Source organism: Antennarius striatus, chromosome 4, assembly GCF_040054535.1.
Source record: "Antennarius striatus isolate MH-2024 chromosome 4, ASM4005453v1, whole genome shotgun sequence".
Classification (NCBI taxonomy): Eukaryota; Metazoa; Chordata; class Actinopteri; order Lophiiformes; family Antennariidae; genus Antennarius; species Antennarius striatus.
In genome coordinates, this window is record NC_090779.1 from 19,167,438 (window position 1) to 19,188,681 (window position 21,244).

General features: G+C 40.0%; 1 protein-coding gene across 1 annotated transcript in view; it reads right to left on the reverse strand.

Annotated features, from left to right (window-relative positions):
• zgc:77158 (solute carrier family 45 member 3) overlaps window positions 1-21,244 on the reverse strand; it is a 28,111-nt gene that overhangs the window by 4,464 nt on the left and 2,403 nt on the right. Inside the window, exons 2-4 of the mRNA XM_068313706.1 lie at window positions 4,615-4,974; window positions 2,014-2,204; window positions 1,254-1,917 (exon numbers count right to left, since the gene is read on the reverse strand). Coding sequence (XP_068169807.1) covers window positions 1,254-1,917; window positions 2,014-2,204; window positions 4,615-4,762 — 1,003 coding nt within the window. The 5' untranslated portion in view covers window positions 4,763-4,974. The remainder of the gene's footprint in view (window positions 1-1,253; window positions 1,918-2,013; window positions 2,205-4,614; window positions 4,975-21,244) is intronic.

Sequence of the window (21,244 nt, forward strand, 5' to 3'; positions counted from 1 at the left end):
CTAAGTCTCATGATGTGTAAGCCTTATCCATCAAAACCCAATGTGCATATTCCATTTAAATGGTGATTTGTCTAGAAATTAGGCGGAACGTTGCCACAGACAAAGCAGATGACCTTGATGCAGAGGAACATCTGCATGCAGAATGATGTGCTTTAAAAAACAAACACCCAATGTGTTACAGATACATTGAACCCTCAGACATCAGTATTGTGTGCTTTGGCGGACTACCTGGCTTGAATGAACACGTTCTTTGTGAGCCATTTCTTTGACATTAATTCTTTGTGAGTGTGACATTCCTTGTGGTCCAGCAAGCACGGGGAGGAAAGACAGAAGTAAAAGTAAACAAAGTGTGGAGGTGGGATATGGGTGGAGAAAGAGGGAGGAGAAAAGAATGTGGATGAATGTGTAAAAATGGGAAAACAAAGACAGAATGGAGACAAGATTCAGTAGAAAGAAAGAACTGATGAAAAAAGAAAGAGGTGAAGGAAAAGAAGGGGGAGCCATATATTATGTATAAAGTGACTCAATAGTACATAAAAAGGGACTTGAAAATCAAATACGGACCATTATGTCATAAATCTAGTATCTAAATATTGACAAGATGGTCTGTCTAAAGTCTGTTTGAATGTGCTTCAGTCTTCACAAGCACTGTTCACTTTAAAACATTGATAAAATATAGACCTCTTACACCACTGACAACAGAGATTTATGCAGCTTTATCTGGCTGCAAATGTAATGTCTAAAGGTTATATTAAGGTACAATAGCAGGTATTTGCATAGCTACCGAATACAACACATAGCTACATATAAAACTGTGTTGAAAGATTAGTCCTAATGCCAATCTACATGGTAGGAACACAGATAGACAAATACTAAGAAGTTAATCATGTTTTCCAAAGTGTTGGAAAGTGATGCCTGAAATCCCTTGGACTGGTATGAGAGACTTCATCACACATACTCATATTTGTTCGCTGGCATAACTGCATAAAACATTCATGTCAAGTCTTGTATCAGAGTCTAAGCTCATGGCTGATCTTTGCTGGAACTGCACTGTGCCGCAACAGGAACCGAAACAGAGGAAGCATCAGTGCAGACAAACAGGAGCCAGGCCTAAATTAACTGGGCATGCTTTGAGGGTGTTGAGTGCAACTAATGTTTGCTATAAGGAATCGTGTAATGATATCAGATGTGTATCCCATTTAGAAAGCTACTGCTTGAAACACACACCCACAAACAACGCCAAATAGACTGACCTTCATCATATCTCTGCTTGGACACACTTCCTGGTAATGCGCTGGGCACGCCATCGTAGAGGCCTTCCCCAACAAAGTCTGTGTAGAAAAGCATGAAAGACATGACAGCCATCCAGCTGCAGAGCTGAGCGACACACAGCTGCCTCATCACCCGCGGGATGTGACAGTAACTCCTGTAGATGGACGGTGTCATGGACCAGCACGTTCTCAACAGACACAGCAGGGGTCCAGACTTCAGCAGCCGAAGCTTGCACTTTAGCATGTAGCAGCATGAGTGTGGCACACCGCAATGGCCCGCCTCCATCGCACCCGCTCCTGACTCCAGCAACGAGCCGGACCCTACCAAGCCACCACTGACACACAAGGGTTCCTCAGACACCCTGGTGGTGATTAGCAGACTTGAGATGAAGATGAGGATGAGGAGAAAGAAGAGGCACTTGGCCTGGCCTCCCAAGTAAAGAGAGAGCAGGCCACGACTCCAGTCCAAAACGGGTAACAAATAACCCACGCAGCCCCCCAAGCTGACCATGAAGGAGAACATGGAAAATGCTTGGCCACAGCCCTCTTCATCCTGATACAAGTCCGACAGCAAAGCCTCCAGCACCGTGAAGCACACTTGTCCACAAAAGTCAAGGAGCCCCACCCCAAGGATGAGGAAGGCCACCTGTAGCAAAGCAACAAAATTGTGAGGGAAGGTTGTATTTTTTTAAATTAGCATATTGTTTTCTGAGCTTTGCATGACAAATAAAGTAGTTCCTACCTGGAGAGTACGGCCACCCCAGGCAAGGTGTGCAGCCAGTACATCTGCATGGGGAATGATGACAAGAGCAAGAAGGACCCCCAAAGAGAGGAGCCAGATGAAAGGTCGACGTCGGCCATATCTGCTGTTGCAGTGGTCACTGGCTGAGCCAATCAGAGGGATGAATAGAAGGCCCAGCACTGGTCCAATACCTGCAGATGGAACCATAAGATCCAAAAGTGGTAAAGAACTTCACACATTATATGTACACCATGTGAATCTACAAGTCTGTTCAGCTTTGGTTGATCACAACAGTTACTACAACTGCTCAGACTGTGTCTAATTTAAGGAAGCTTAGGAATCATTGAACAGACACAAACAAGGAACTGGTGCTCTATAACACCGCTAGGGGTCAAAACTTCACAGCAGAGAATGACAAGAATTCACAAGGAACGAAAGATCCATTTGTAGTCCGTCTAACACTGTAAATGTTTGTCTTCGGTGTGGGAACATGCAAGCAATTTGAGAAGACCAGGTATGCTGGGTGTTGCCAGGCAGTCAACAGCTCCACCACAGTTCTTGTTGCTGCAGCTGTGGAAGCTCATCATAACAATCCTTGCCATCTACAGCTGTAGACTCGCTGTCACACACATACTCCAACCACTATGTAGCTGCTCACTGCACTACACCACATATCACACTCAGTGGGTATGCTTTCCAGGGTCCACATACAATGCCAGCTGCTTTCCAGCTCTGTTTACACACATATAAATCAATGCAGTGTTTAACACACACACACACACACACACACACACACACACACACACACACACACACACACACACACACACACACACACACACACACACACACACACACACACACACACACACACACACACACACACACACACACACACCTGATGAGCCTATCTATATAAAACATCCCACAGTGTTTCATTACTTAAAAACACACCTAATACTCTTATAAATAAAAAGACTAATGGAATACTCCATCTCCTATCCATTTATAGAAAGAGGAAGCTAGAAAAAGAAAGTAGCAACTGGAGGATGGAGCAGCCAACAAATGGCCATTAGATAAAGTAAAAAATAAGCAGCCTTCCAAGAACCTGTCACTATTACTTGGGTAAATTAGCTCTAAGCCTCCCAGGACACAACATTTATCTTCATTCAAGTATCACTCAGGCTTTCCATTATAATACAGGGATAATAATTAGTTTGAGTGCCATTTCCAGATTGGCTTACAGTGCAGCCTATTTGGGAAGAAACCCTACAGTGAAATATTTTCTTCATAACACCAACAGCTGTTACAGAAACAGAACAGTAGAAGTGCATATTGTTTAGGATCAAGACGTGATGGTCCTTATCACGTCTCGATCCTTTCTGACCTGTTTGGTTTGGTGGGACTGTATTTATCATCTGTAGTCACAAGACAATGTCTCACGGACAGCCCTTTAGTCAAGACCATGTGAACACCATTCGGGTCAACAGGATAAGGCAACTATTCACATTGCATACAAGTAAACTCAGTAACAGTCTGCAAATGTATACCATATGGATGATGCCATTTGTAAATGTGCAGCGCACACAGGCACGTCATTTGGGAACACCAACATGACTGGCCTTTTTCAAAAACGAATGTGTCTGTCTGAATGGTTGCCTTATGAAGGGATCCACATAGTTTCCGTACATTTTCCAAGACTACTGATCTGCTTAAATGTCTGAGGCAACTAAAACCACAAATTCAGAACCACAGGCAGACTGTGTTACACATTAGCCAGGCATGATCATTGGAGAGTTTGTGGTGTCTATACTGTATCCGCTTTTGGACAAAAATTGCATATTTTGAAAAATTAGCTGAAACTTATTAAGCTGAAACTAGCTGAAACTTGCAGTAGAGCTAATCAACTATTGCAAACATTCAAAACACTGCCACAAAATTTGAAGGACAAAAATGGAAGTTTCTGAAGTTTCTGTTTGACCTCGAAGCATATTAATTCAGGGTACAACCTACCCTTACAACATGTGTCATGGCAACAAATAAAGACGAGTGAAACAGTTGATGTCTTGAACCTGACAAGCCTTGGCTATTTATGTTGACCTTTCTTTCCGTTTTTCTCTATTGTCTTTATATTAAAGTGGACATTAAAAGGAGCCATAATTTTTAATTTACCAACAAATAATCCGTTCAGGAATGATCAAGCTTATCCTCAATGTTTGTTGTAACTCGTGGTAAACTGGCAGTAGCAAGTTTGAAGACTGCCAGTCTTTCTAGGGAATTTTTGTTCTGGTGGGTAAAACATATAATGCTGAACATTTGTTTAGTGTGATGACAACAAAGAACAACATTTGTGAATGACAGACACCGGTACAGTAGATTATACTCTTCACGAAGCACAAACATACAAGTCACGTGGCACACAATCTATTGTTGAGGTTGTGTGCAAGTGTCAATCACATTAATAAAATATTTTTTCAGACCAAGACAGAGGAAAATGAGTAAATGTGAGTGGCAGAGAAAAAACACATGCAAACGAAATTACACAGGAATTAGACCGTCGTAAACAGACCAAAACCATTTTGGTCTTTACTGAGCCCTTACCTAGAACCATGGTCATGTAGCGCTCCTCCACTCCGGCTTCCAGCAGCAGCGGGGGCACGTACGTGATCCCAGCTGCCACGCAGATCTCCAGGCCACAGGTCAAGGAGTTCAGCAGTACGAGATGCCACTGAGACCTCCATCCAGGCATATTTACAGGGGCTGGCTCGCCTTTCTTACTCTATGGGATGGCCACTACTGGGGACAAAGGAGGAAATGGGGACGGAAGCGGGTGCAAAGAGGGGAACACGTGGAGGCAGATACCCCAATGATACAAGAGGACTGTCGTGAAGAGACAGCAGCAAAGAGGAGTGGATGTCTCAGATAACCTGGAGGATTCATCCTCTTCTCAGCATTCTGTATCTGAAAAACAGGGGAACAGAAAAAGACGGCTGTAAAAAAAATGAATGACACACCTGAAAGTAAGACAAAACTCCCACACAGACTTTACATAGGACGTCATACAAGTTGAAGAACTTCAATAAAATAACTTGGTCTACACCTCTCAACCAAGATTTTTTCTGTATTCATATAAAAATACAATAGGGATACAATCACAGACATTGCACAAGGAAAAAAAAATTCACAAATATTTTACATTATATAATTAATGTGCCTCATGTTGATGAACCACCACAGACAGAGGTTAAACTGTGTAGAATGACAAACAAAATGCCACTGAAACACAACAACATTGTTATTTATAACAGTCCTCCACCGTAAAAGTCAGTCATACATTTTACGATAATACTTCCACTGACAACAGAGGACACTCTCCAACACAAGCTTTTCTGTCAGATACACAGTGTTGACACTATTCCTCAATCTAACAATCAGCCCACTGAAGTGATTGCAGTCACATTAGTAAAAAAAAATAATTCAGGTCTGGAGACAAAAACAGTCACCTTAGATAAACTGATAGATTTAAGTTAGAGGAACAGACCTGCAAGACAACATGTCTTGTTTTCACGTAATACTGCCTCCAGTCTGTGCATGTTAATGCACCGATCTGTCTGGAGAGTAACAACAAAAAGTATAAAATCAAGACATCCGCCAATAAGGTAAGGGTTCTTTTAACGTGCAGGCAAAGAGCAAGAACAGTCAGAACAGCTGAAGACACATTAACAACAAGGTGCTATATTTGCATTCGGTGTGAGATTGCTCTGCCAATGCTGCCCATCTGTTCTCTCCCAGCAAACAAAATGGATGTCATCATCTCAACCAAGATGGTTGGTTAATAACAAAAATGTGCTCACCACAGCAAGTGGTCTAATCAGAGTCATACAGCATTCAAAGGAAATGTTTGTTGTGTGGTTGAGGTGTTTCATGTCTCTAATCTGAGTGAACACAACTCGATCACGGTCATCAGGAATCCCAGACTTTTGTCGATCATCAAAACTATTACACCAATCATTGTAATCAAAGTCAAGTTCGTACAGCAATCACACATCCCCAGCTCAGTCACTAGAATTCTTTTCAAATTAACTGATGAATATCTTCTCGACAAAGACCGTTCTACAAACCGCATTTACTAATACTGACCAATCCCACTCCACTGATAGAGCTTTGACATGTCAAAAAACAATCACATTTAGTCCCAATTTCATATGGATTATTTTTCTACTGTAGTCGTACATTGATAGGCTCTCTGTTATCTCACAGTGCCTCCCATTCTGAAGTCATCACAACTTCTTTAAATGTTTGTTTTTTTAGTCATATGCTGACAGTTAATAGTTGCTGGCTGTGGGCTGCACACATTATACATAAATCCCCACAGTCCTGTGCAGCTACTGCCAGTTCAGAGCTGGAACAACATTAGTTTCAAATATATCTTTGTAATGTACAGAATGGATGAAGCCACCAATGGGCCCAATAATCCCACCATTAACAGGTTGTGTGGAAGAGGATCTAGCAGAGGCCTGGTCTACTAAGGCCCCGTCCACACGATGACAGATTTTTTGAAAATGCAACTTTTTGAAGACGTGAATCGAAAACGATTTGCGTCCACACAAGTGTTTTAAAAAAAATCTCCGTCCACACGTAAACGCAGCAGTGCGTTTTCGAAGACGGCTATAAGCATGCCAAACCATGTGGTGGCACTATTGAGTCAAATTTTATCCAATAGGAATCCTCCGTGTTTTGTTGTCACAACACACGGGCCCATAAATATGACGTCACAGAGGTTTTCGTCGCAGGCAAGACGTCAGCGTTTTTAAAAAGTTGCGGATACAACGTCCACACGACAACGCAGACCCAGCTTTTTTTTTTTTAAATTAAGGCCAGCGTTTTTAAAAAGTTTCGTTTTCGTTCCGAATATCTGCGTTGTCGTGTGGACGGAAGGCGTAAACGCAACAAAAAAGTTGCGTTTTCAAAAAATTCCAGTTCACACCCGACAGATCTCATTCCTACTGAAAGACACCCATCAAGGGAGCAGTGTTTTGCCCCATAGCGTGTTTTGCCCCAGAGTGTGTCTGACCACAACAACCCCCTCCCAGCAAATTCTGAGTATGTGTACTCCAACCCCCTCCTTGTCCCTTTCCTCTGCATTTCGTTTTCATCCTTCCTCAACCCCTGAGGTCAGCTTCATCTCTGACCTGCATTTAAAGTGGAACCCTGCTGGCATTTCTGTCCACAACCATTATCCAAAACCATTAAAAGCATATCCAGTGTGAATGCTTTCACTCCAGCTGACTCCCTGTGAGAAATTCTCACTGAAAACAGAAGGGCTCCCAGTGGCAGGAATAGACAAATCTGATTTGTCCACTGAAGTAGCTGTGGATTGTCTGGATGCCTGCCCAAGTCAGATTCCATGGTTTCAGTAAATTGAATGGTTAAGTCTTGACCCGAGTGACTGTGGCTAGTCAGAGTTAGAACAGGGGCAATGGAGTACTGAAAGTGGCAATTTCAAGACAAATGTTTCACTATGTGAAGAGAAGTATTTACTACTGATGCACCTCAATGTTAAATGCAAATATTCCTTGACCATTGCAAGGATTGGCAAAAAGCGCAACAGTGCTCTGAGGCATTCAGGTTTTCATTTTAAAGGACAGAAACTGGCAATCCCACAAAGTCATTCCACAACCTCCTTAACAACTTACAATATATTTTAGTCATTCATATCCTCCTACAATATGAGCCACGGTGCTGAGAGGAGGGGTCATGGTGATGGTGGGTGGCTGCTTTTGTCAACGCTCCCACTGCTCCATTACCAAGCCCCATTCAGGCACAGGCCCCCCAAAAATTGGTTCTAATGACTCTGAACAGTATTCTTCCAGTACAAAACAGGCATTGTATACATTGTGCCAGGGAAAGTAATGTGATACAGTGAGGTATCAAGTCCATTTCCAAGTCTCTAACACGGTGCTCATATAGATTGAATGATATGACAAGTTCGTATATACATGTGTAATACGCTGGGGGGTCTCCGGGCAGAAAGCAGGGCTTGGAAGGGAAGAGGAAAATGAATTTCTTAGAGATGACATCAGAGCCACGTGGTTGTGGCTGCACAAACCTCAGCAGGAGGGTCTGGGGTGTGCAATTGGCTGAAACTGAATGGCTGCAGCACTATGGCCTTGCACCCCTTGAGTTCCCGCACATTACGGACCTGACCATCTGCATGGAAGACAGCAAGACAAGCTTTTACTCTGACTGCTTTTTTAGCTTTTTTTCCTCCAAAGTTGGCTTTCCTTCCCAGCTCTTTGAATGTCTCAAGGAAGCAAAGATGGAGCAACCTTAATGAAAACTATTTTCACAGTGCAGACAAGCGTCGCTGTGAAAGCCATCATTTGTGAAAGTTGTCCTAAGACAGACAGGTTTTGTCCTTGCTACAATCCATGTCTTGACCTAAATAACAGCATTCACACCACAAACACTGAGGAAAAGTCTCATAAATGCACACTACTTACACACTTACGAGTGCACATCCCAAGGTGAAGTTCGGTGTGCTTAGAGCAGGGGTGCTCAATACATCGAGTGCGATTGACCAGTAGATCATAATGATCGTTCAGGTAGATTGCATGACATTAAAAAATAGACTTTTGAATTTAGGTGCGTTAGCTTCATCTGCCCGTCTACTATTTCAGGGAAATGTAGAGAGGCATTTTCAGACTGTTCATAGAAACTACAATGCCAACTTTCCTCCAAAGAGTGAGCTGAGAAAGAGAAAGGTGAATAAATTAAAAGGCCAGTTGTCCCGTCAGCAGTCATTTTTATTACAGCCAACTTCTAAAGAAAAAGCTGCAGATTGCACATTTTCATTGCATTTGGACAAATCTACAGATGTAAGTGACACAGTCCAGATGCACATTTTTATTTGTATGGTCTTTACTGATATCACTGCAAAGGAGGAGCTATTAATAGTATTGTCCATGAAAGAACAGACGCAAAGAGAGGAAATATTTCCGTCATCCAAAAATTTTATTGAAAAAACCCAGCTCCCAGTGTACAAATTGGTGTCCATCCTAACGGATGGTTGGCTGCTTGAATGGATTTATTGCCAAGTCCAGGCAGGACGCTGCTTTCCCAAGCTTTCTGAATTACCACTGCATAATCCATCAACAAGTGCTATGTGTTAAAATGCTCAATATGATGGAGATCATGGATGTGAGAGGTAGAGTTGTCATCAGAGAGATCGTCACCACTGCCACTATCATCACTAGCTTTTGCTCTATCGTGTACGGTAAAAAGTAAAGTATCCAAGGTGCAAAGTCTGATATGCTGAGATGCTCACAGACAACATATGAGAACAAGAGGGGGAGACGAGTGTTGGAGATGCACATGTACGCAGCGGTGCTGCTTGGGGGTCAGTTGTGGCAGAAAGGGGAACTTCAGGACAATAGTTGGATATGGAGGCGCGCATTTGTTCCTGTTCCTGAAAATCAATGGAAATGGAAAGGGAATTAAAGGTGTTTTAAAACAGATCACACAATTCTATCAAACCATGACCTTAAATTCAAGAATTTTAGAGATTTCAGCTCATCTTCACTTGGGCTGTAAAGCAAGCTCTCTCACAACCTCACATGGAGCTGTGAGTTGTGTCCAGTAACAAAGAAGGAGCACTTGGGAGTAAAGATGCAGCTCCTTTATGTCAGATCGAGCCATTTGAGGTGGATCGGGTATACAATTACAGATGCCTCCAGGCCACCTCTCTTTAGAAGGTTTTACAGAGCACATCCAACTGATGGAGACCCAGAAGCCCCTGAAGGGATTTCATATTTCATTTGTAATGGGAACACCTCAGGACGCTCAACAATGAGGAAGAAAACGTTGCTAGGATGAGAACTGTCTGTAATATGTTGGATGTATTTTTCACAGGCAAAAGAGGTGTGACACACAACACAACAGTGCTGTTGTCTAGTGTGATGTTCAACATATATGTTTAGCAGCACTTCTAAAACAATCAGATTCCATAAAAAGAGAAAAATCATCTGTCCGGTGGCAAAGGAGGTGCGGGATCTTGTGTCTCCCTCAGTAGAGGTATTTTTGGTTGATTTTTTTCTTGTTTGAATTAGCCAATTACTGGTACTAACTCCTTCTCAAATCGACCTGGTTGTGAGCCAGACACATAACACATTTTAAAAATGCCACACCACATCCTTGATAACAGCCTCAAAAACATTATTTCCATTTACATGGCAAATTGTTACTGTTACACCTCTGCTGCTGGCAAACAGGTAGAATTACAATGACACCCCATTATCCTTTGTGTTATTTATAGAGCCTGGTGAGGCACAATGAAGTCTCACAGTCTCCTGGTAACCTTTTACTAGCATGTTGCTTTCTTCTCTTACTGACAAATATAATATGGACCTCATTAGATGTTAATTAAAAAAACAGATTTGTGTTGTCCCTCTGCTATCTTGAAACTGAGTACTGAACACTAACCCCCGAGCATGAAATCTTAAGCTCACATCGGTTACTGTGACCCTTGACCCTGCTCTTCGCTACAACTCATGTGACCATTCTAAGATTTCAAACGTCTCTGTTGGTAATGTTCTCCTTCCCTTCTTTCCTGACTAGTTGAAAGGAAAGATGAACTGCCCTCAGACAATTTAAAGGTGCCCTTGTCTTATTGTAGTAGGACTAATAATGTGCTTTGCAAGGACAAAATCTGAAGTATTCTTTCAAACACAATCACCCACACATACTTATCAGGTGAACATGAGAGGAATGCAGCCGAGGTTGGCCTGTCTTAGGGTGGAATTAGGGTGTGTGTGTGTGTGTGTGTGTGTGTGTGTGTGTGTGTGTGTGTGTGTGTGTGTGTGTGTGTGTGTGTGTGTGTGTGTGTGTGTGTGTGTGTGTGTGTGTGTGTGTGTGTGTGTGTGTGTGTGTGTGTGTGTGTGTGTGTGTGTGTGTGTGTGTGTGTGTGTGTGTGTGTGTGTGTGTGTGTGTGTGTGTGTGTGTGTGTGTGTGTGTGTGTGTGTGTGTGTGTGTGTGTCTCAAAGGGTGAATTTGGGAAAGCCTACGGCTCTGTCTACACAAGAGAATGAAGCCACCTAAGGCACTGGGGATGACTGTTACCATAATGGCTCATGCAAATCAAGCAACAATGGAGCGCAGGAGTTCAGCCATGGCGCCTCTTGTAAATCAATCTGGCTGATAATATACCATTATTGACCGTGGATTTCCAACCTTTAAAAAACTATTGTCAATATGATAAGACAATGCCAATTATATTTCAATCAACAATGATCGGGAGTAGACAACACAACATTCAAGACTTTTAATTAGGTGTAATCAATAATTTCATTTTTACTCACAGGAAACATTTGTAAACTTCTTCACACCTAATTTAAAATACAAAAAAAAAAAGTGTTCAAATTCAAAATAGCCTGGCTTGTGCATTACTTTACCATTAGCATTACAGGACAGTCTTTTAGGTATACTAAATTGGGTCACGGGTACAGTTCTAATTCAGACTACAGTACCATGACATTCGGTAGAAATTTATCAACGCTTTGCTCAAGACGATACTGCAGTTATCCAAAAGCAGGACTAACAGTGTGAGTCTTAGCTCATTAGATTAACTGTTTGTACTCCTAGTTTTTCACCCACTAATGAGTGAGAAAGTGACATAATAGAACAATAATGCCACAGAGCGGAATTATTTTGCAAAATGATACTCACCCGTCAGAGAAGTGAAGCACAAATGCCCATCAACAGACTTGCGTTGCATGAAACTCAGCATCTAATGTATTTTAAAATGTTGTTCACACTCTTTATCCAATTAACACATTCCATTCACATCCAGGAGTACTGCACTAAAGCTTTGACCACCTGCTTTAGCTCTACCATCAGAAGTCTGACTTTTTTTTAATCCTACTGCCTTTTTGTGTCTTCTGTTCCCTCCTCTCCTCTTTAGCCCACCTCTTTATGCATCCCTCCCATTATTCGCCCTGCCTCTCCTCAGTGCCTCAGTCTGTAAGGTGGGAATTGGGAAAATCCCAAAGCACTTGATGAATCCTGACGCTTTTGTCTGCCTGCATTCATCTAAAAAAAATTGCCATATCTGTTTCATTTCAAGGTTCGCTTTAGAAACAAAATTTAGACCAGCGCCTCAACCTTGACCCGAAGTAAGGTTCAGAGATTAATTCACCTGTACTGACCAATAAGAGCACAACAGGTGGTTAGGAAACAAAGAATGAATTGATAACATCTAACAACCCCACACAGAGGCTTTCCTTTCGCTCAACGCCCTAAAAATTCTGTATGATACCCTTTAAATCAGCATCACGTTCAGGTGATGCCGGGTTAAAGGGCATGTCACATGAAGGCAGCTCTTCTCTAGTTACCTTTTTAAAATGTCCAGAAACAAAAATCAAGAATATCATGGATGCATCAATACCAATTTTTATTTCTTAGGATGGCAACCAAGTTATGAATGACTCATTTCCAGGTTGGTACATCCTGACATTCTAGGATGTTGTTCAAGTTTCAAAATATTTCTGTCTCATAGAATGGTAAAACTGTTTTGAGCTCCTCATCCATGAAACAAAAAAGAAAAAAAAATCTTATGAAAGATAAAAGAACATAAATCAGCATCCAAGGATGCTGTGCCTCTTAGAATGGTAACCAGTTTATGAATGAGTCATAACTAAACGTCAATTGCAAATATGGCAAAACTGGAGTGGAATGCAACCAGCTGGGAAATAGGTCAGCATGTCCTGACCTTAAGATAAAACACTGACACATCAATACAATTAGCACTGGGGTCAGAGTCCACTTTGGGGCTCAAGTTTCCAAATATTTCTGTCCCACAGATTTGAAAATCTTTTTTCAGCTCTTCATCCATAAAAAAAACCAAAACACATTTTATAAAAGAACATTAATCACCAGTCATAACAGTAAATAAAATACACTTTTCATGTTAAAAAAAAAAGGAAATTGTAAAACTCAAACTAAAATAAATTAATTACTGAATCTATGCATTCTGCTGTAGAAGATAAACTTTAATAAATCCAAGATGAAATTATTTACCTCTGCTAAGTACAAATACAGTCACACAGCATATGTTACACAAGAATACAGTTATCACAGACAGCCAACACAGCATTCACAAAAAATAAACAGCACGTAGAGATATACAGGTAGGGTGTAAGGACTGGAGACATAAACAGGACTGTATAGACAAACACAACAAAACAGAATAAATAAGAGTGCTGTAGAATGTGAAATTGGAAATTTACTATGATATTGGCTTTCATTCGACCTCTTTGTATGGAGACTGCAGAGCATGCTAATTTGTCCCTAAAACTTTCAGTACAGACTGCATCAGTCAAAACAAGTGCGGCGCTGAGCTGCATGAAAAGGTTACCAAACTAAGCTGTGATGCCAGACCTGACAAAGCTCTCAAAAGCAAAAGTTGGTAGATCTCAAAGTGAACTGTATGCGTTTTCCAAACAAGGAACTAATTCAAGGTGAGAGATGTTTCTCTCTCATTTTAAGTTCCTACTAAAACTGAATGAGTTCTTGAAGGAGAGACTAGACTATGTATGTGAACAAACATGCATATCATTTCTTTTTTTAAGAAAACGAGGTTTGTGCTTACATTTTAAGTGATTGTTGAGCACAATTCAGCCTTAAAGGGCACTTTACTAAGGTAGCTGTCAAGGTATCATGTTACAACCTAAAAAATAATTTATTTACAATGCAAATCTACATGAAACATTTATTGCACTTTATTTTTCATATTCATTTACAGCAGGAATTGCCTTTCTGCCTGTGTGAGTTTATTAATAATTTTTTATCTTTACCAAAAGCAGCCTGGAAGACAAAAACTTTTCGTAATAGGAACATGTTTGCTCAAGATTACACAAGAAAACATGTTTGTGCAAATATGTTCAAGCATTTTATATTTAGTTCAATAAAAATGAAATAAACAAACAAGGAGACAATTGCTATGTTCTTTTTCTCTCTCTCACACACACACACACACACACACACACACACACACACACACACACACACACACACACACACACACACACACACACACACACACACACACACACACACACACACACACACACACACACACACACACACACACAAAAAAAAGTCAAACACTCCACCCCTGACTATCTGCTATGTCCATACGCAACGCTTGGAGGCCCAGGCCAACCCTCTACAGAAAACCTCTTAATTAGATAACATTGAGTGAAAAGGGGAAAAAAATAGAAGTGAAGGGAGATCTAAAACAGGGTGGTGGTTGTGTAAGGCATAATGTCATTACACTACGACTGGATTTAATGAGTCTCCATTTCTGGAACCCAGAGACAGATCAATATTAAGACAGAGAGTATAGAAAGCCCTTAACCTCAGTAACAGGAGCAGCTTACCTTGAATTAAAAGAATTCTTAAAATACCGTTTTGGAGAAAGGACATTCACTCATGTTAGACCTTCTGTGTTCAAACTTACAACATATTTCCTTTCATTACTTTTTTTTTGGAAGTACACACAAAAACAATAAGATCCTTCATTTAAAAGGCTTGCCAAATGCATATTTTCTCATTGGTGTGCAATTTTCCACCTCAAGTACACATATTTCAGTCTCAAACACAATTGTTCTTAGCCTAATAATTAACTGGGAATGAAAAACATCCCAATGGTTTTCCATGGTTTCCGTCAAAAACAAGTAACTTAAAAAAAAAAAAAAAGATCCACAGTGAAAAGTTTTTCCTCACACACCAGACACTGGCATTCCCAGCCAGCTGGTAGTAACTATTTCTACAAATATCTCTGTTAACACATTAAATGATAAGGGAGCAAAAACATATATACCTTTGACTGCATGACGTCCTGCACTGATGCTAACATTGTTTACAAGGGGTGTGTGTGTGTGTGTGTGTGTGTGCTTGACAACTGAGCTTATGACAGGCAAGAAGTTTGTAATACCATGGTAGTCCTAAAAATGTTTTTAAAAAAACAGCTTCCCCAGTGCTGGCCAAACCCAACATGCCCATAATGAGCTACGACACGCTGCTCCCTGCTTTGATAAACCAAGGAAACCAAAACAGCTTTGTTAGAAATAGAGCTCAGGGTCCACTAATCTTGGCATAACAACAAGGCTCCAATAAATGTCACCCACATTATACACAGCACGAAAGATGGGAAGGATCAATCATTCACTGTGTGCTTCCACAGAAGATGTACGGTAACCTTTAACTAAATATGAGACGTTGATGCTTCAACACAGACCCTCTATACATACGTAATTGCTTTTAACAAGTCTCGTCTTCAGTCTGCATTCATTCCTCCTTAGGACATAACATACTGTATATGATACAGAATGCTACTCTATAGAGTTCTTCTTAAGACTAAAGAATCTTATCAGTCTTTTAGTTACACAATTCCATATTTTTCACACTGCCCCAGTGCTGTCACAGCCGCAACAGGGTTATAAATAATAAAAATGCAATTATAAATTAATACACAAAGCTGCACCACAAGGCACAAAGGACGCTACATCCCTTTTAGGATCGATCAAACTTTACATGGCACTGTTCTATATGATTGCTTCAGAATAGTGGCAAAAGAGCATGGGTTTAAAGAAATAAATTCACTGAGATGTGGTGGATTATTCCTAAATCCTATACTTGTAAACAAGCATGTAGTAATTTTTTCCCGAAGTAATAGTTTTTAAAAAGGTGTCATGGGTGCGTTCAGTATCCAGTTACAGCAAGCTGTAATATTAGATTTCTAGAACAACGTCAACAATACTCGTGTTAAAATGCTGAAATAATAGATTGGAGGTTGATACAATTCAACCTCCAACCAGAACAGTACTCCATGTCAGATGTAACATTCAGAGCTAATTTGAGCTCTGGATGTCTACGATCTTAAGACACAATCACTTTTTTTCTTTTGATAACATAAATATGACTGACATTGAAAGCTTACTGCAGATAGATGCCAGACTATCTAATCAACATCATGCCTTCTTGTGTGCACCTCGTAAGAGAGAAAATATTTTTAATATTAATTTAATCAAAAAGAACAGGTACTGGTCACTGTGCCCAGGATAGTGTTAGCATTATGTTCCTGTGCTGTTCAATACTGATAAAAACTGACCTCACAAATTACAACTGACCTGTTCACGTTCAAACCTAATTACCAAAGATATATGTTACAGTGGAACTCACAGGCTCAATATAAAAAAAAACATAAAAACCTAGCATAATTCTGTTAACGCCGGTATTCATTTTTCTTTGCTTTTAAGGCTAATTACTTTCTGTGTTTCTAAGTAGTATACTGGAACTGATAAAGTGTGGGAAGCGGAAAGTGGTCATTTTTTTGAGAGGGGCATAAATGAGTAAGATTCTACTAAAAATAAATATAATACACCAACTTATTTAAAAATAGGGGACCTAGTCACTTCAGTGTTCTACATTTTGAAGTATGGACAGGAAGAAGTTAATTTTACTTTAAACTTTATGAACTTCAAAGTAGTTCATTTAGCAGTGTGTACTTGTACAATGCTGATTACTTCAACTTTTTGAATTGCCTTTTCCATAAACAGCAGCTATTCTCTTTTTTTTTTTTAAACCAAGTTGACCAAAGGCACAGAGAAGCGAAACGAGCAACAGAAACTGGAACAAAATTTGGAACAAAAAATGCCCCCCCCCTCCAACAAAGTGCCTCTCTTTTTTATTATGACTTTTACATCAGTAGATATAACAAATCTCAATATGAACACTCACTCCCTCATCATGCTTTACTTCCACTTAGATCGATTAGCCAGACTAATAGCTGCAAGTGGAACATAACAACCAGCAAGTGAAAGAGCATTACTTCAAATAACATTATTAATGTGTCAGATGTCCTCCTGAAAAGTAGCTTTATTGTAGGGTATACGTTAAGAAACTGACAAAAGATATGTCCTCACATAACCGCCTTACTGTAAGTAAAAAAGAACTGGAAGAGAGAGTCAACACCAAGGAGGGGACATTCCCCACACACGTCAGTCACAAATGCTGCAGGTACTGTACTCGATACATATTATAAAGTAATAAACTAAAAGACTGCTACACAAGCAAAGCCATCTGTGATAAATTCATCTGTAATATTTTTCAATTGACCTTTTTGAATGAAAATTTATTAGAAGCAAGAAGCTGTATCACGTTTTCAGAAAAATAAAGAATCCTTGTCTATGGCAAGCCATTTTAATCAGCAGAGCTGACAGGTGGCAATTTAGTTTTATAATGCTGACTTAAAGATATCTAATTATTATGACATTGTACAATATGACTTTTCATATTGATAAATGACTTTTCAACCACAGTAGTTAAAATGTAATTGATGATTTTTACATAAATGCATACTCTCTTTGAGTACATCACAATACTTTCTTTTTTTTTTCTATGTGTCATTAGGACTTGTCTTAAAATTAATTTGGATATGTCGGGGTGTCATTACAATGACAATATTTTTTGACAATTCTTAGGTTGTTCGTTTAACAGTGGAAGACCAAACATGGGGGAGCCAGTGATCATGAAGCATCCAGCAGAAATGGTTTGCCATTGAACAACCACACAAACATGGTGTGTGTTCAGAGGAAACTACGCACCATAGAACTAGAAATTTCCTCTTCCTCCTAGAAAAAGCCTGTACTAATGTTAATTCAAATCTTAATGAGATGTTGTGTTCTTGGACGAAGACGTATTTCGTGCTAAGAAGGACCATACAACTTTATTCCCTCAATAGCAAGAATAGATCCTTTCATTCTTTTGTTTTACTGGAAAAAAAGAAAAGCAAACCGAAAATGACTCCTTTATGAAAAATGATGGGGAATGCAAACATACATGAACATGCTTCCCATTGGCCGGAATGCACCATGCGTTGATTACAGTGTTTGCACAATACCTTAAGGTAAATGCAAGTCAGCAAGCTTTAAAATACTCAGAACAACTGGGCAACTTTTAGGAAGAAGAGGGTTGAGAAACATTATGTGGAAATCATGCCAGGGAGGCCCTTCCAGCTGTCTGACAGTAAACTAGAAACGCCAAGGTCAAGAACTTTCCAGCTGCATGGACACAGTACATAGAGGACTGATATAAATGAGAACAGATTGACAAAAAGGTCAGTCTCTTTTTTACAGTTGTTGGCAGAGTGACAGTGACCCAGAGGAAGAACGATTAACATCTCAGTCAACAGACCAGATGGTAGACCTGGAAGTCCCCAGACCTTCCTCAATCACACACAACAGTTACGCACCAGCTCAAATATATTAACCTTGTAAGATCACACATTCATTTTTGATTAACATCTTGTGCAGAGCACTAATACTGCTCTGCGGTAGGAACATGAAGCAGCAACATACAAAAAGACATTTGTACAATAGATGGGTTTCACAATATCAACACACTTGCTAGCCCAACCCTTAATTGCAAACTAAAAAAGGCAAAAGGCAAATCTGAACATTTTGTGAAAACAAGAAATGTCAATCATTAGCACAACGACACAAAAAGCTTGCTGACAGGATCATGCAATCAAGATAAATCACTACTTTCCTAATTTTAGTCCTGTCTCCTAAAGCCCAGATGGAGCATTCAATATCAGCAACAAAATTAAGAACTTTGTTTACTTTCACCAACTTGGGTGGAAATACACTTCCTTTCGACAGTGAAAGATGCATGCATCTTTGTGTATACAGGTTATCGGGCACATGTGTGCATGAGCAGGCATCTTTTTACACATACAGTTCCTGCGCTATAGGTTCTGTTGGTGGACCCATCCTGTTTGATCCCCTAAGCCCACCATATGAAACGTGTCTGACAAAACACTGAACTGGCAGGAGCAGGCATCAAAGCATTCACACACATAATGACTCAAATCATAAGCCTGATCCTTTTCAAAAGGCACAGAGCATCTCACATATCAAAAGACTCCCCAAACACTCAATAGCATCGCTTTCAGTTTATAACATAAAAGAGAACACTGTAGTGTCTCATAATGTGACGTTTTGCCCATTCACTATTTAACTTCAAAGAAGGCTGAATTGAACTGGAAGCCTTTCAATGTCCCCTTTCCATGGGATTTCCTGATATTTGCAGTAAGAAATTATCAGATCATAGTACTCATGATTTTGGAACACTTGTTAGATTTGTTCTTTCTAGATCTGCCACACGATCTCTGGACTATCTCTGACATGCAGAGAGAGTCCAAAGACGAGAGGGTGTGAATATGTACTGCAAACAGCTGGTCAAGTCGTTATCACCATGGGAAAATGTATGAGGACAAGCCTGGGTTATCCCTGCTCCAGGGCCATACTTGTTTCATCTGGACTTCAACGATGGCTTAGCAGCCATACTACTCTCTTGAAGTAGTGTTTTCTCATTTATGGGGGATTATAGCTCATTTGCTGTCTATTCCCCGTCTTTTTTGTGAGCGCCGGACCTGAGGCTGTTTTTGCTTTCAGTGCCATACAGTCCCCGTCCACACTTAAACCATGTGGGCAGAAATAACTCAAGTAAAGAAATCTCAAAATGCAACAAGAAGGGGGGTAAAAGTGAAACAACACAAAACCAACTGACCTTTGGGTTATCAAACAGAAGTATGTATTTTTATATATATAATATACTGTTATAATCCCCAAGGGAAATTAAGAAAGCACACTCTAGAATTACAGTGAATAATAAGATAAATAAGTTTCGCTATATCGCTGAATTCGTTATTCGCATGTGGTTCCTGGAACGCATTAACAGCGAGTAACAAGGGCGCACTGTATATCACTATTTTTACTATGTGTTTATTATTATTCTATGATCAATTCTATGTAATTTTTCTATGAATTTATTCGTCTGGCCCCCTTGACCAAAATGACCCCAGAGCAAAATGAGTTTTTTTCAAAAAAAGGTTAAAAAAAAAAGTTAAGAGAAAAAACAACTCTCTCTTAAGATGTCACAATGCATTTAATGGTTTCTCAGACCACAAGGAAAAAAAATTCCTTGAAAAATCCTACACCAAAATGACAAAGGATACCTAGTCTACCGAGACAGGATATTTCCAGCAATGCTTCACTCTAGTTATAATGTAATTGCACAACAATTACACAAGTATAATCTATTCTTGTGTTTCAAAGTGAAATAAAAATATACACATCAGTAAAGAATTTTACCAAAAAGTCAGACAGAAGCAACTTTTGAATTCCCAATAAATCATTAAATGATTCTGCTTTCCGAAACTACTGCAGAGTTGGCATACTTCACCAATTGTGTTAGTGTATTTGGGTTTGAATGATAAAAATTCAGAGCAGCAAATTAAGATTAAAGAGAAAAGCAGTTGGCCGAGCAAGCCACTGGAGAACTGTACCGGTGCCAATGCACCCACACACTGTGGCACCAAGCAATTTCATGCCAAACTGAGGAGAAGATGGGCTATGTTCACATCTTTAATCAGACAAGACATTCAACAAATAGAGAGCACAGAAGCCCAAATTACATCTTCTTTATGCATCTTGCACCCGTTAAGGATAGCCATGACTTGAGGAGCGCTCGAAGAGGATTCTGATCCTGACAGAAGCCTCAATGTAAGAGTACAAAGTTCCTGCTGTAAAACATAAACATTTCTGTTCTGTATTTGGAGGACAAACACATCACTGATACTCTGTGGAGATTGTCAGTCATCCAGGCCATGGTACATGTCTATCTGAAAATTTTATCACTGATATTAAGAAATTCTTGGTGGAACAAGAGATTGGCTAGTTAAACGGTGCATAATATGGATGCAAAGCAAGGCGCCAAGCAGTTGTATTTAGTCCTTTAATTATTCATAGTTGTGGTTTGGGTGCAACACCAACTAAAACAGTAAGAGTGTCATCTTCCATTCTCTTTAAAAGCCAGGTGCATCTACACAGAGTGCATTACTATTTATCCATAACCTCTATATCATCAAGAGCTCCATTTGACTGCATGTTTGCAATAGCGTCTATATGTAGCAACAGCACATCTCAGACTGAGAATTTCACATTTCATCTAATGGATTGGGCCTTATGAAAAAGCAATCTGAGTAAAAGTGATGATGGGAAATAACAATTTCTTTAATGAGGAATTTTTTTAATTACAGTATCTGTAGTTGAATCAAAATCCCCGGTCTTAAGTTGAAATATAGTCAACTCCTGAAAGAGAGGCCATATTG